Source organism: Hemicordylus capensis, chromosome 14 (genome assembly GCF_027244095.1).
Source record: "Hemicordylus capensis ecotype Gifberg chromosome 14, rHemCap1.1.pri, whole genome shotgun sequence".
Lineage (NCBI taxonomy): Eukaryota > Metazoa > Chordata > Lepidosauria > Squamata > Cordylidae > Hemicordylus > Hemicordylus capensis.
Window position 1 is genome coordinate 12,354,934 of NC_069670.1, and position 13,349 is coordinate 12,368,282.

General features: G+C 53.4%; 1 protein-coding gene across 2 annotated transcripts; it reads left to right on the forward strand.

The window, feature by feature from the left end:
- The first annotated feature begins 30 nt into the window (after positions 1-30).
- On the forward strand, positions 31-13,346 carry CFAP45 (cilia and flagella associated protein 45). Of its 2 annotated transcripts, none has more exons than XM_053277757.1 (12): positions 31-113; positions 3,416-3,541; positions 4,830-4,963; positions 6,203-6,347; positions 6,947-7,117; positions 7,451-7,629; positions 8,708-8,837; positions 9,760-9,906; positions 10,902-11,015; positions 11,607-11,800; positions 12,642-12,866; positions 13,156-13,346. In XM_053277757.1, the coding sequence occupies exons 1-12, from the start codon at positions 105-107 to the stop codon at positions 13,229-13,231; spliced, it is 1,650 nt and encodes a 549-aa protein (XP_053133732.1). In that variant the 5' UTR covers positions 31-104; the 3' UTR covers positions 13,232-13,346. The 2 variants fall into 2 exon arrangements, with proteins under 2 accessions (XP_053133732.1, XP_053133733.1); XM_053277758.1 differs by lacking the exon at positions 31-113 and adding an exon at positions 240-434.
- The last annotated feature ends 3 nt before the right edge of the window (positions 13,347-13,349 follow it).

Here is a 13,349-nt window from a genome sequence, read left to right on the forward strand (position 1 = left end):
ACACGAAGAAGAAACTTCCGCTGGAGATAGAAAGCCGCCCTGCTGCAGCACCGCTCTATCACAAAGCCTCTCTATCATCATATCCCCTTTCAGTTTGACTTGGAATGAAAAAGGTACGACCACAGAGAGCAAGTTTTTAAAAAATGCAGAGGGGGGCATTTTTAGAAGTGTGTGTGTGTGTGTGTGTGACGGGGGACCTAAGAAGAGTAAAACGTTCGGAGGAAACATTACTTGTTTTTTTAAAAGAGAGAAATAGTGAGCTTTTCAAACTTAATGGGAGGGGAAACGTCACTTCCGGCCTCTGGAGGATCATCCCGCCTCCTGATGTCGGCGTTGCCAGGGGCGACGCCGGCCTCTGCCGTTGCCATGGCGACGCGTCCACAGGCGGAGCGGGAGGTGGCGCTTCCCGAGCGGGCGACCGGGCCGGAGAGATGGTGAGGGCGGCGGCGCGGCGGCTGGGCTGGTTCCCCACCTCCCCTCTCCCCCCTTCCTCAGCGTGGCCGGGGCCAAATGGCCCTCTGCCCATGCTCAGAGGCACCGCCGCCCTTCGGCGTGGGAGGGGCCCGCGTGCGCGCGCTTGACCCCAAAGCAATGCGGGGCCCAGACAGCAAGGCAGCGGAGCGGGGGGCTCGCCTGCTGGACGTCAGGCCGCAGGGCTCCCTGTAGGAGGGATTCCCAGGTGGCGTGGACTACAACCCCGAGCATCCCCAGTGGCAGAGGCCTTGGGCTGAGGATGATGGGCGTTGTAGTCAACGACATCAGGGAACCCAGCCAGGCCACGGCCCTTAGTTGGGGCTACCTGCTTGGCCCAGCGCAGAGGCTGCTGGGCCACAGCTGGCCTGGCCGTGGTGGGGATGATGGGAATTGTAGTCCAGCAGCAGCCTCCGGGGGCCCAGGCTTGGGGCTCGGGAGCAAGCAGGGCTCCCCTTCCCAGGAAAGCGGGCATTGCAGGAGGATCCGGGTGCTTGGTCTTCTCTGGGACCTGCTCCCACACACCACCAGGAGGGGGTGAAAACCACCCCGCCATCGCTGCCTCTTTTTAAGCCAGGTGCTGCAAACACACCTGCTTCCTCAGGCTTCTAGTCCACAGAGCTTTTTAAGGGATCACTGTTTTAAATCAGGGGTGCACAACTCAAATGTCCCAGTAGGCCAGAAACAACCATGACGGTGTATGTAGGGGTGGAGTGTCAATTTCCAGCACATTGATTATGGCAGTAAAATTAATTCTAAAGATAATTTTAATTATAAAGCTCTGGTTCTCCAGGGTATTTTTAAAGTTGTTTTAATTGTTTAATTGGTTTTATTCAGTGTTTATAGTTTGATTTTAACTATTAACTCATTTTAATTGCTCTTACCTTGTAAACTGCCCTGAGCCATTTTGGAAGGGCGGTATATAAATCGAATAAATAAATAAATACATAAATATTAAAATAATTGCTAGTTAGTTGTGGGTCCTTCCTTACCCCCCCAGGGCCCCACAATTTTAACCAAGGATAGTGGACAGAAAACAACTCCTGTCCTTGCTCAGTCAATGGACACCTGACCGTTCCAGTCCACACAAATGCCAAATTTGGGGGGCTCCTGCTGATGCTGGCTACCTGGGCCATCAAAAATGTCCCTGTGGTCCGGATCTGCCCCCCGGGCCTTATGTTGTGCAGGGCTGTTTTAAATTGTTCCACATGATGTAACGTTTTGATTGTTGGTTTGTGTTTTGAGTCTTTGGAGCCAGGCCGTATATAAATTAAATAAATAAAAATGAAATAGTCTAATCACTCAGAGATCTGTAGATGGGGCAGTATATAAATGCGAAAAATAAATAAGTAGACATATGTTTATATCCTGCTCTTCCTCCAAAGAGCCCAGAGTGGTTTATATGGTTATGTTTATCCTCACAACAACCTGAGTTAGGCTTATGTATTTTGTCACTGGGCTGCTGGTGGTGGATCTTTCCCATTGACTCTGCCTCTGACTATTATAATTGGTCCGTGTATAGGTTAGAACCATCTTATCTTCACAGCAGCCTATGAGTAGGTTAGGCTGTAGAGGAGAAGGAGAGAGATTGACCCAGGTTCACCCAGTGAGATTTATGGCTGAGCAGAGTTTTGAACCCTGGTCTGTTCGCTCTTAAGCCCACCTCTCTCATCAGCACACTGGCTCTCTTTACATATATGTGACCTTGTTAAGGCAGTTTGTTCTAAATATTAGCTTTGTGCCTTTCCATTTTATCTAAAATGCTCAAGGTGTCTTAACAGGAAGAAAAGTCTTTTTAAAAAATGACATTAACATCAATCGGTCAATGACACACAATTTTTTTTTTAAAGCAACAGGTAGAATAGGTAAACATTGCAAGCATGAAAATAAGCATGTAAAATGGCCAACAAGACAGCATCAACATTGCAAATCCAGGATAAAATAATAGCAAATACCATATTTACCTGAATAGAAGATGACTCTGAATTAAGGCGACTCTCTTTTAAAATACAGGTTAAATATAGGTTATATTGTATTTACCTGAAAGGAAGAGGACTCTGAATTTAAGACACCACCACCACCACCACCCCCGATTTCTAACATTATAGAGCTTGGAAAAAACCTAGTCTTGGATTCAGGTAAATATAGTAAACCAGACAGAATTCTATTCAACAGCAGCACAGAGGCCATCGCAAAATAGATGGTTTGGCAAAATGAGAAGGGGTTTTCACCAACTAGTGAAAACTACCAGAGAAGGGGCAAAGTGTACCTCCCTTGAGTGAGTCCCATAACTTGGGCATGTGCACAGCGAAAGCTCTTACCCATGTACAAACTACCTAGGTTTCTAGTTCTCATGTTCCAGATATTTGCAAAAAGCTGCCAGTGTTTAGATGGAGGAATATCTCTGCTTGCTGTGGCTGCCTCTTCTTCTTTCACACATCCCAGATATGTTGGCTGGCCATAAACCTCTGCCCCTAATTTGTGTAATTGTATGATTAACTAGTGAAATGCCAGCTGACGATGGGAATATGTCAGATATCATGAGAGGGCAAACAGAATGTAGAGTGTCTTGGACCAAGGTTCAAGTCTCCACTTAGCCACAAAGGACCCCGAGTGATCTTAGCTCAGTCATTCTCTCTGCCTAGCCTACTCCACAGGGTTGTTGTGAGGATAAAATAATGTATGCCTTCTCCCTTGGAGGAAGAGCGGGATTTAAAATACAGCTGGTCTTTTACTGCACTTAATGCTATAGCCTTCTAAGTAACGTCATTTCTGTTCCTCCAAAATGTGTTTTTTTAAAACAAGGGGTGAGCTACAATTTTAAGTGATTTCCTGAAACCGAGGGCCAGTGAGCATGAAACCCCTGAGTTTTTTCTCTCACGCCTGCCCTGACTGAGATGTCTTGTGAGGCATCGGCCTTTAGACTCACTTGTTTCCCCTGCAGTCGGGCAGTGAGTGCGGCTCACTCAGCGCCTCGTCAAATGCCTCCAGCCGGTCCCGCTCTCACGCCCGCTACAGAACCAGGGCCGCCAACTCGGAAGTGGATGAGAGCCTTTTTGGGCTTGCCAAGGTGAGGATGAGAGGACCGAGGGCTCTGCAGAAGTTCTCAGATGCTGAAGGGGATACTAATCTCTTCTAAATATTCTCATTTCCCCCCTTCCATATCACCTATTGGTTATTTCATTGGACTGCACTGTGTCTTTGTTCTCAGATGAAGTCTGTCCCTTCCCTACATCCCTCTCCCTCTCCCTCTCCCTCTCTCTCTCTCTCTCTCTCTCTCAAAAGATGTGTAGCATAATCTTTGGGTGGACTGCAGCCTGTCAAATATAATCAGTGTAATTCTCAAGCAGAAGGTACAGAATTCTACAAAGAATACATAGCATTTAGACTAGAGCCCTCTTCAGGCAATCAGAATCTGGGTATCCAGGTACAGGGGGAACAGAAGATCACAAGGTAGCTAAGCCCTCAGCACCAGGGCGCCCGTTCTTTGTGGTTTTTTAAAAGTGAGCTGGAGTTGAACCTAAAATATCTCGGCTGCCAGAACCTGAACTAGAACCTAAAAACATGGTAACAAAAAGCAAAACGTGGTACCCAGTGTTCCCTCTAATAGGGATTCCCAGATGTTGCTCACTGCAACTCCCAGCATCCCTACTGCAGTGGCCTTTGGCTGGGGACTATGGGAGTTGTAGTCAACAACATCTGGGAATCCCTGTTAGAGGGAATGATGGTGGTAACTAGTTCAAAAGAAGCAGCTCAAAAATCAGGTGTGCAGCTTCCAATTCTATGATTGCTGTTTTTTCTTATCCTAGTGAATGTATTTTGTTTGAAAAACAAACAAAAAGTGTTTTTTTTAAAAAAAAACCATAAATACTAGGCAGCTTCAAGCACAAACGTTTATTTCCTTGACCACCACTGTACTTCTTTAACAAGATGCATTCAAACAAGAGTTTGCAGAAAAAAATAATTGCGTGAAGCGTCTTAAAACTAGTTCAAGTGTCTGAACCAGGACTGAATTGAAGAGATTAAAAACACTGACCAGATGGAACAGCAGTCAAATTGTTAATTGTTTGATTCTCTGATTCTACCAGGGATGTACTCTAGTCTAGCGAACCTCCTTTGGGGAGATTCTACAGCCAGCATAAAAGCCTTGCTTCTTGCTGAGTTCCTGCTGACCAACCACAGTATCGGAGTTTGGAGCAGAACTCGGTGGGGTTGGGTGGCATATGAAGAGAACTGACTTCTGAGAACCAACCAGAGCACAGAGGGGTGGGCATACATAATGTGGGGAGAGTGGAGGGAATAGAAGGAGAATGGTGTTGCTTCTGGGCCATTCTGAGCGTTGTTATCCTTTCTTGCAGAATGCACAGCTGTCCCGCACTGGCAGTCCCATTGTGATCCTTCAAGATACTACCACAGCAGGGAAGTCCCTCGGTTGGGGCCATAAACCTGAGACCGTCCGCCTGATCACCAGAGACCTCATCCGGGACCTTGTGTGAGTCCTTTCTCTGCTTTCCCCTTTCTGCCTGCTCTGTAGGCCTTTACTTTGGAAAAGAGGCGACTAAGGGGAGACATGATCAAGGTGTATACAATTATGCATGGAGTAGAGAGAGTGGAGAGAGAGAGAAATTTCTCCCTCTCTCACAACACTAGAACCAGGGGCCACCCCATGAAACTGAAGGTCGGGAAATTTAAGACCGACAAGAGGAAGTACTTTTTCACACAGTGCAGAATTAATCTGTGGAACTCTTTGCCATGGGATGTGGTGATGGCCACCAGCTTGGACGGCTTTAAAAGAGGCTTAGATAAATTCATGGAGGACAGGTTTCCCGACCAATGGCTACTGGTCTGATGGTTGTGGGCCACCTCCAGCCTCAGATGCCTCTCAATACCAGTTGCAGGGGAGCAGCAGCAGGAGAGGGGGCATGCCCTCACCTCTTGCCTGTGGGCTTCTAGTGGCATCTGGTGGGCCACTGTGTGAAAAGAGGATGCTGAACTAGATAGGCTTCCTTGGGCCTCATCCATCAGGGCTGTTCTTACGTTCACTGCTCTCTCTAGGTTCCCTCTAGGAAATCATTTTAAATTCTGATGAAGACCCCACAACAACCTTCCAAAGAGCCCCAGTGTTCCCTAGAGCAAGCTGCAAATCACTGAGTTAGCGGCTTCGCTTTTTACCACCACAGGAGGGCAGTATTGGACTCTCCTGAGCCAGGCCCTTTCTTGTCTCCAGCCATCTGGACCACTGCCTTCCTCTTGCTTACCTCTGTTGCTTCCATGCTCCTTCTCCACTCTGGTTTTGCCCAAGTACCTGAAGTTCTTTCGAGAAAGAAAACCGTGGTGCAGCAGTTGGGATACACTTTAAGAACTTCCACCACATGCATAGTACCTTGGTCACCCTGTACTTTGAAACAGAATGGCAGTCTTGATATGTCGATCCCAAGAAAAACAGGATTATTCTTGTGGCTTTTTAAACATAGCTGATGTAAGACCAGCCTGCCTGGATCGGATTTCAGGGTGGATTTGGCCCAGCATCTGGTTCCCAGAAGTGGTTGACTAGATAGTTCTGGGACGCCCGTATCTCAGGGGTGAAACCAAGCTTAGATTTCTTCGTCTGCTGCCACATCCTTTTTGCTCTGCCAGATCCCAGGATATGCCCAGCCTTGCATCTGCCTTGCCTCACCCTTCTGTGTTGGGTGGCGTGATCTTCAGTGACTTTCCCCTTTCTTGTGCCCAGCGTGCCCACAGTGGACCCATCGGGGGAGTCCCTCATCATAAGCCCTGAGGACTTTGATCGCATCAAGGATGCATCCCGCGTCCTCACCAAGGAGGAGCGTGAAGCTCAGCAAGCAGCCCGCAGAGCCGAACGCGAGGCCACCATCGTATGTATAGCCTCTCTGTTTCGTAGCGGAAGTCGTTTGACCTTGTTTTATTTGATATGTTGATCTCCCACTACCCTTCCCTGCCAGAGCCCTCAAACCTGGCTGACAGGGCCTTATTAATACGTCATCTCAACGTAACCTTTCAGTAAACAATGGCGACTAAGAAAAGGCCCCCTGGGGGCAACAATGGAAAATATTCATCACTCCCAGTGATGAGCAGTAGCATTCTGCACTAGCGGAAGTTTCCAGGCCATCTTAGCTGCAGCCCCTCAAAGAGTACCTTACGGTTGTCAGATCTGGAAGCCCCCAAAGGATGTATGATGGTAGGCAGAGGCACAGCTGGCGTATCAGCCGAAGCTGGTTTCTAATACAGAAGAGAGAACCACCAACTTCTCTAAAGTGGTTGCCTGGAGGCAGTTCTTGGCTCGTCATAGGTGACTAGGCACACTGTTGCTTCCAAGTGCTGTAATTCAGTGACACTCTTTGGGGACTGGTGGTGCTGCTGCTGCTGGTTCCCTGGCAAGGCTCTGGGACTGTGCCTCTGACTCCGAATTAGGGGATGTGCCGAACTGATTTCTTCCCCTCGCCTTCCTCCGCAGGTCGCCGTGAACGAGCGGAAGAAATCCATGAAGATGAAAGAGATTCTGCGGAAGAAGAACGAGAAGCTGAATGACCTGGAGGAGGAAGCCAAGGAGCGGGCACAGTACCTACTGCAGCGGGCTGCCAACCTCCGCGTGGAGCAGGAAGACGAGATCAAGAAGCTTGGCGAGGTAGGAACGGAGGGGAGGGGGCCGAAGGAATGGCTAGAGTGCTGCTCCCCCTCTTGCTCTAGAAGGCCAAGTCCTCAGGGAACAAAAGCTGTCAGGATGTCCAGCATCAGAGAAAAGGGGAAACGTCCAGTTTGGTGGGCACCAAAGTACCGAGCAGTTTGGTTCAGACATTGGGTGCATGTGCTTGGCTGAAGAGCCGGTGGGGAGAAGCTAGCATCTGTGGGATTATGGCCCAGTGCCTCTGAGGCAGAATCCCCCTTACCAAGGTCACATGCCCTTTGAGTCAGCTGTGCCTTCCCCGCCAATGGCCGGGACCCCTCTTCCTCTCTGCAGATCATTCTGGAAGCCAAATGCCACGCCATCCGGGACGCTCAGATCCTGGAGAAGAAGCAGGTCGATAAGGAGATGACTGAGGAGGAGATGAGGCTGGACCGGATGATGGAAGTGGAGAGGCAGAAGGCCACCAAGATGCAGGAGGAGCTGGAACGGAAGAGGAAGGAGGAGCTGTACAGGTGAGTTCAGTCCTCAGCCGCCCCTGCGGCTTTGGATTGGCACCAGCGATCCCTCTCATTATTCCCATCTCTGTGTGGAATGAGTTTTGTTTTGGGTGGCAGTATTGAGGCAGCATATGCGCTCGTGCCTTCAGACTGAGTGGGCCTTTCCTGATTTGACCTGAGCGGGGTCTAAAACTAACTGAGTGGACATCAAAAAACTTGTGAGCGCATGTGCACGCCTTCGAAGGAACAGTGATTGGCACACAGATCTTTATCCTCATATGATGCTGGAGGATGAAGGCGGAGGATAGCTTTTTGCAGAGAGCCAAAGGTGTTTGGAATAATGAATTGCTAGTGACGATTGGGAGGGCTCCAGGGTGGGGACTTGTGGGTGTCAAAATCCCCACTCCCCTTTCTCTAATTATTTGAACGCTTCCCTGGACAAAGAGGTGTGTTGCAGGTTTGTGTGTGTGTGACCATCAGCAGCAACATAAAGGAAATGTGTGTACACCCTGAGAAAGCAATGGCTTAAATCGAAATAAGCCACTTCTGGTTCTTTTAAAAAGTCTCCTGGCCATCATGGGAGTAGCCACGATTGCTGGATGTCTGGATTATCAGTTGCTGAGCACAAACATAGTCACTGATAGATTCAGATTCGCCAGATAGTTGGCTACAGGTTTTTCTGCTGCATTAAACACCCCCATGCTGCAGTCAGTGGGTTTTTAGGCTTGGCTTCCTAACTGCTTGGGTGCCTATATCTGTCCTGCCTCATCCCGAGGACAGTGTGGAAACCAGCCAATCCACACTCTGGGTTTTCTCCCTAACCATGAGGGCTAGGAACTTGATTCCTTCCACCTTAAATGTAAGCAAGCGGCCCTCGGGATTCTTAGATTCTCTTGGTGAGGCTCTGAATGTGTCCACAATATTCTTTTTTGTGGGCGGGGAGGAGGGGACCTGGATGCTGCATCCGCGTTCTAGCCGCTCGGCTGCCCTTTCCTGAGAGGAGGGGGGTTCTGCTTGCGTGGGCTGGGGCAGCAGCTGCAGGGAGGCCCTGTCCGCTCCAGCCGGGCGCTTCTTCCCACTGCCTCGTCCCCAGGGGCAAGCGCCACATCATCGAGCAGATAGAGAAGAACGAGGAGCTGCGAGCCATGAAGGCCGAGCAGCGGGACCAAGAGGCCCAGGAGATGCTGGAGTACCTGGAGCGGCTGCAGTTTGAAGACGAGAGGGTAAGCAGGAGGAGTGAGGGTGGCGGCTGTGCGAGCCCCCATCCCTGCCCCCAAATGGCTGACGCCGAAGCCCAAGAAGCTCAGCCTGTTCGCCCCTCTGGCTCAGGACTGCCTACACACTTTGGCCCTCCTGCAGATGGCAGCCGACAACTGCCCTAACCCCTGGCTATTGGCCACTGTGGCTGGGGATGATCAATCAGTCTTTATTGGTCCGGTCACAGACCAGCAAAGAGTGGTAGCCTAAAAACAGCTGGGGTCCCCAAACTGGCCGACACTGACTGGCAGCATCTCTGGGTTTTGGGCTCAGGAGTCTTTCCCAGCCCTACCTGGAGAGGCTGCCAGGAACTGAACTGTGGGGGCCTTGTCCATGCAGAGCAGAGGCTCTGCCACTGAGCTGTCCCCCAGCTGGAGGGCTGGAACCTGAGCGCATCTAGCCTGGCCCCTTGGGCGGAGTGCGGCCTACCCACCGTGCCAGCTGCTCTGGGTGCCCCTTGGTTCCGTCCCGAATCTTGGCTGTCTCAGGCTGGCAGAAACCAGGGTTGCCCCCTGGAGCGGCTGGGGATAGACGAAAGGAAGTCTCTCTCCTTGGCCAGTGCCTCACTTCCCACACAATCCCGTTTGTGGCAACGACAATATTTGTATCCTGCCCTTCCGCCAAGGAGCTCGGGATACTCGGAGGGGGTTGTCCCTCCTCTATGGTCACAGCCCACCCCCACAACAAGGTAGGCTCGGCTCAGAAGTAGCAGCTGGCCTGTGGTCACCTGCTGACCTCTGCGGCCCAAGCGAGGCTGGGAGCCAGGTCTTGCAAACCCAGCCCCCAAACCAAGACACACACACACACACCCCGGCTCCAAGGGGAAGGCGTGTGTAGTATGAAGCTCCCTTCTGGTTGTTGGTGGCCCTCCTCCTCCTCCTCCTCCAGGAGATGGAGCGCAGGCGGTTGGAGCAGCTGCGGATCCAGGCCGAGATCCGGTACATCAACGACGAGAACCAGAAGCGCAAAGAAGAGAGGGAGGAGCAGGAGAGGATGGCTGACTGGCGGGTGCTGGAGTATCAGCGCAAGAAGATGGTATGCTGTGCTGCTGGGGGAGGAACTGGCTGCACGGCGGGGGGGGGGGGGCGGACACCGGGGCCCCTCTACTTTTTCTGTCCTGAGTGTGGGATGAGTTTTGTTCTGGGCGGCAGTATCCAGGCAGGGTGTGCTCCTGTGCGTTCAGAGCGGGGCCTTCCAGGTTCAACCTGAGCGGGCATCAGAAGACTTGTGTTCACCTGCAGACGCGCACGCCTTAGAGGAAACTCTGATGCAGGGGGTGGGATTGCAGCAGGAGACCTCCGTGGGGGGCAGGACCTGACTGCAGGAGCGAGGAGGGGTGAGCATGCTGGCTGCCTGTCGGGGAAAGGCGGAGGCAGCGTTGCTGACCTCTGCGTAAATGAGAGGGTCTGGGGGTGCTCGCGGCTTCTCTGCTTGATGCCTGGCTGCAAGGGAGTGGGGACTCTTGAGCGGGTCCTCGTTGCCCCTCCCCACCATTTTCTCCTTGTTGCTTGGTCTTTTAAAGACTTCTTAGAACCCCGAGGGCCGGCTCTGCGTGTGAGGCCCCTCCCTGAACTTCTCAGCTGGATCAGACCTGGTGCGGCCCCTTCCAAGGCTATGGCCGTCTCTCCCCCTCCAAGGCCCTGGCTGGCTGGTGTGTGCTCAGAAGCCTGTGATTACAGGCAGGGGACTAAATCCGTTCTCTTTCTCCTGACTGTTCTTATATGCATAATTAGCCGATGGAATTCTCTGCCACAAGATGTGGTGGCAGCCGCCAGCCTGGATGGCTTTAAGCAGGGCTTGGACAAATTCATGGAGGACAAGTGGGTTATCAATGATGGCTATAGGCCACCTCCAGTCTCAGAGGCCAGATGCTTCCGAATCACAGTGGCAGGGGAGCCACAGCAGGAGAGAGGGCATGACCTTGCCTGTGGGCTTCTCAGGGGCATCTGGCGGGCCACTGTGGGAAATGGGATGCTGCACTAGAGAGGCCTTCTTGGGCCTGATCCAGCAGGGCTGTTCTTGTGACACAGGAACGAGAGGCCGAGTTCGAAGCCGAACAGGAGAGGATCCGCCGAGAGAAAGAGATGGAGACAGCCCGCCTGCGGGCCTTGCAAGAGAAGGCCCAGGACCACCAAGCTGAGCAGGTATAGCCCAGCGTTGAGTTAAGGTATGACAGGCCCCCCCCACCCCGAAGAGCAGAGCCAGGCCCTGGGTCCATCTAGCCAAGTCTTGTCAGGACTGACTGGCAGCGGCTTCTCCAAGGTTGCAGGCTCAGGAGTCTCTCCCAGGCCCACCTGGAGATGCTGCCAGAGAGTGAAGCTGGGACCTTCGGCATGCAAAGCAGCTACGACCCTGTAGACATCTCCTGCCCCAGCTAAGAGGCCAAACTCAGCGTCCTGAGAAGAAATCCAGTTGGGGCAAAATTCTTCCTCAAGGGGAGAAAGAGTAGTTGGAGCATTCAGAGAAAGTGAAAGGGCTGTATCCGTATGTCCTTCCCTATAAGGACAAGTCAGTCTCCCACCTTGCCCTGCTGCAGCCCAGTGTCAGGAGCCTGCCAGGAGCCTGCGTGTAACCCTGTGATGAGAATCACCGAATACCCACGCCTGCGTGGAGCTTGCATTCAGTAGCCGGGCTGGGCCGGATGGTGCAACCCCAGCCTTCTTCCCTGACCGTGGCTCCCCGTCCTCCCAGGTCCAGCCAGCGAATGGCTCTTCTCTTTCCCCACCCCCTTGCAGGACGCGCTGCGGGCCAAGCGCAACCAGGAGGCAACTGAGCGGGAATGGCGCCGGAAGGAGAAGGACGCTGCGCAGAAGAAGCTGCAGACGGAAGCCATGCTGAAGCAGAGCCGCCTGGAGCAGGTGGCCCAGAAGGAGCACAGCCTGGCCATCCAGGTGCAGCGGGACCGGGCCGAGTTTGAGAGGATCGTCAGGTAGGGGAGCTGGCGGCTGGAGGCCGGTCCTGGAGACGAGCGCATGGGGAACGCCAGCGTGCTTCCACCAGGTCTCGTGCCCTGCCACCTGGTGCGAGTGGGTGCTTCTGAGCGGCAGACTTCTGCATTCCTAGAATTGATTCCCTAAAGGTGGCACAATCCCTCCAAAGAGAGAGAGGGAGAACGTGCGGGCCTTGCTGAATTTCGGTGGCCGTTTTGGCTCTAAAGCGGGCGTCGGGCTCCCCTAGGGTCAGCTTTGGCTCCAGCTTGGGGACGTCAGTGGTGTGGCTAGGCCTAGGCCTCGGAGTTCTTCTAAGGGTCTGGTGCTCCTTCTCAAAATAGGGCTTGTTGCTCTCACAAAGCCCTTGAGGAACTGCTGCCCCGGGCCTTAGCAGGAGTCATTGGGCTCTTGCCAGGACGAGCCCTCCTCGCTGACTGGCCCCTCCTCATCGGCCAGCCGGCCTCTGTATAGCCCTTGACATTCGGGGCAACTCTTGCAAGATCCCAGCCGAGAACGAGAAATCTCGCTCCGAAATCTCGCGGGAGCTCCCCCCAGACTCGCGAGGCGCTCCTAGTCTCTCAAGCATCCTCCCTTGCAGTGGGGAGCATCTCACCACTCCCCTTCAGGGGCTGGTCGCCATGGGCGGAAGGAGCAGCGCCCCTGCCGCTCGCAGGGGTCAGCGGTGTCACAATCCGCTTCTCGCCCCGGACGGCAGCCCGCCTCTCAGCCCCATGTCTTGGGGTTCCCCCACCGCGGGGCAGCACCGCTTCAGCCCTCGGGTTGCCCTGTGGCCGGGCTTCCTGCGCGGCCGGCCTTCCATGTGGCGTCTCCCCTCCCCAGGATCCAGCGGGCGCAGATCCAGAAGGAGAAGAAGGAGCACGAGCGGCGTGTGGCTCTTCAGCAGACCCACGCCGACGAGATCCGGCGGCAGGTGCGCGAGCACCAGCAGAAGCAGGTGGAGGCCCGCATCGCCATCTTCGAGGAGGGCAAGCGCCTCAAGGAGGAGGCCCGCCGGCGCAGCGAGCACCTCAACGAGATCAAGCGCAGGAAGTTGGACGAACTCCGGTGAGTCCGGTTCCGGTTCGGCCGCACGGAGCCCATTGGGTTTCCTCGGCTGGGTGTTGTCCCTTCAAACGGCCAAGGAGTGTCTGTGTGTGTGTGTTTCTGTCTGCGCCCTCCGAGGATATGCATGCCTGGTGCCTTCAGGGTTAGCCTTTAGACGGGCCTGGTCTGACTCCGGCTCGGCTCTGCTGCCTCCGTGAGAACGAGCCACATGCCTCGGTGGCCACGATGCCGCCAGCGGTCCACACGCCCGCCTCCGGTGACCGGCCTCTCCTTGTTCTCTCGTTTGCAGAGCCGCCGGCCTTCCGGAGAAGTACTGTGCCCAGGTGGAGCGGAAGGCGTACATCCAGGCAGACCCGGTGCACTGAAGGGCAGAGCAGCCTCTGCCCCACACCCCCTGTAGACACTCCACGTGTAGCCTAGATTTCTATTTTCGTACTTTCCCCGCGTGTTTCATGAATAGAGCTATTTCTAGATATTGTACGT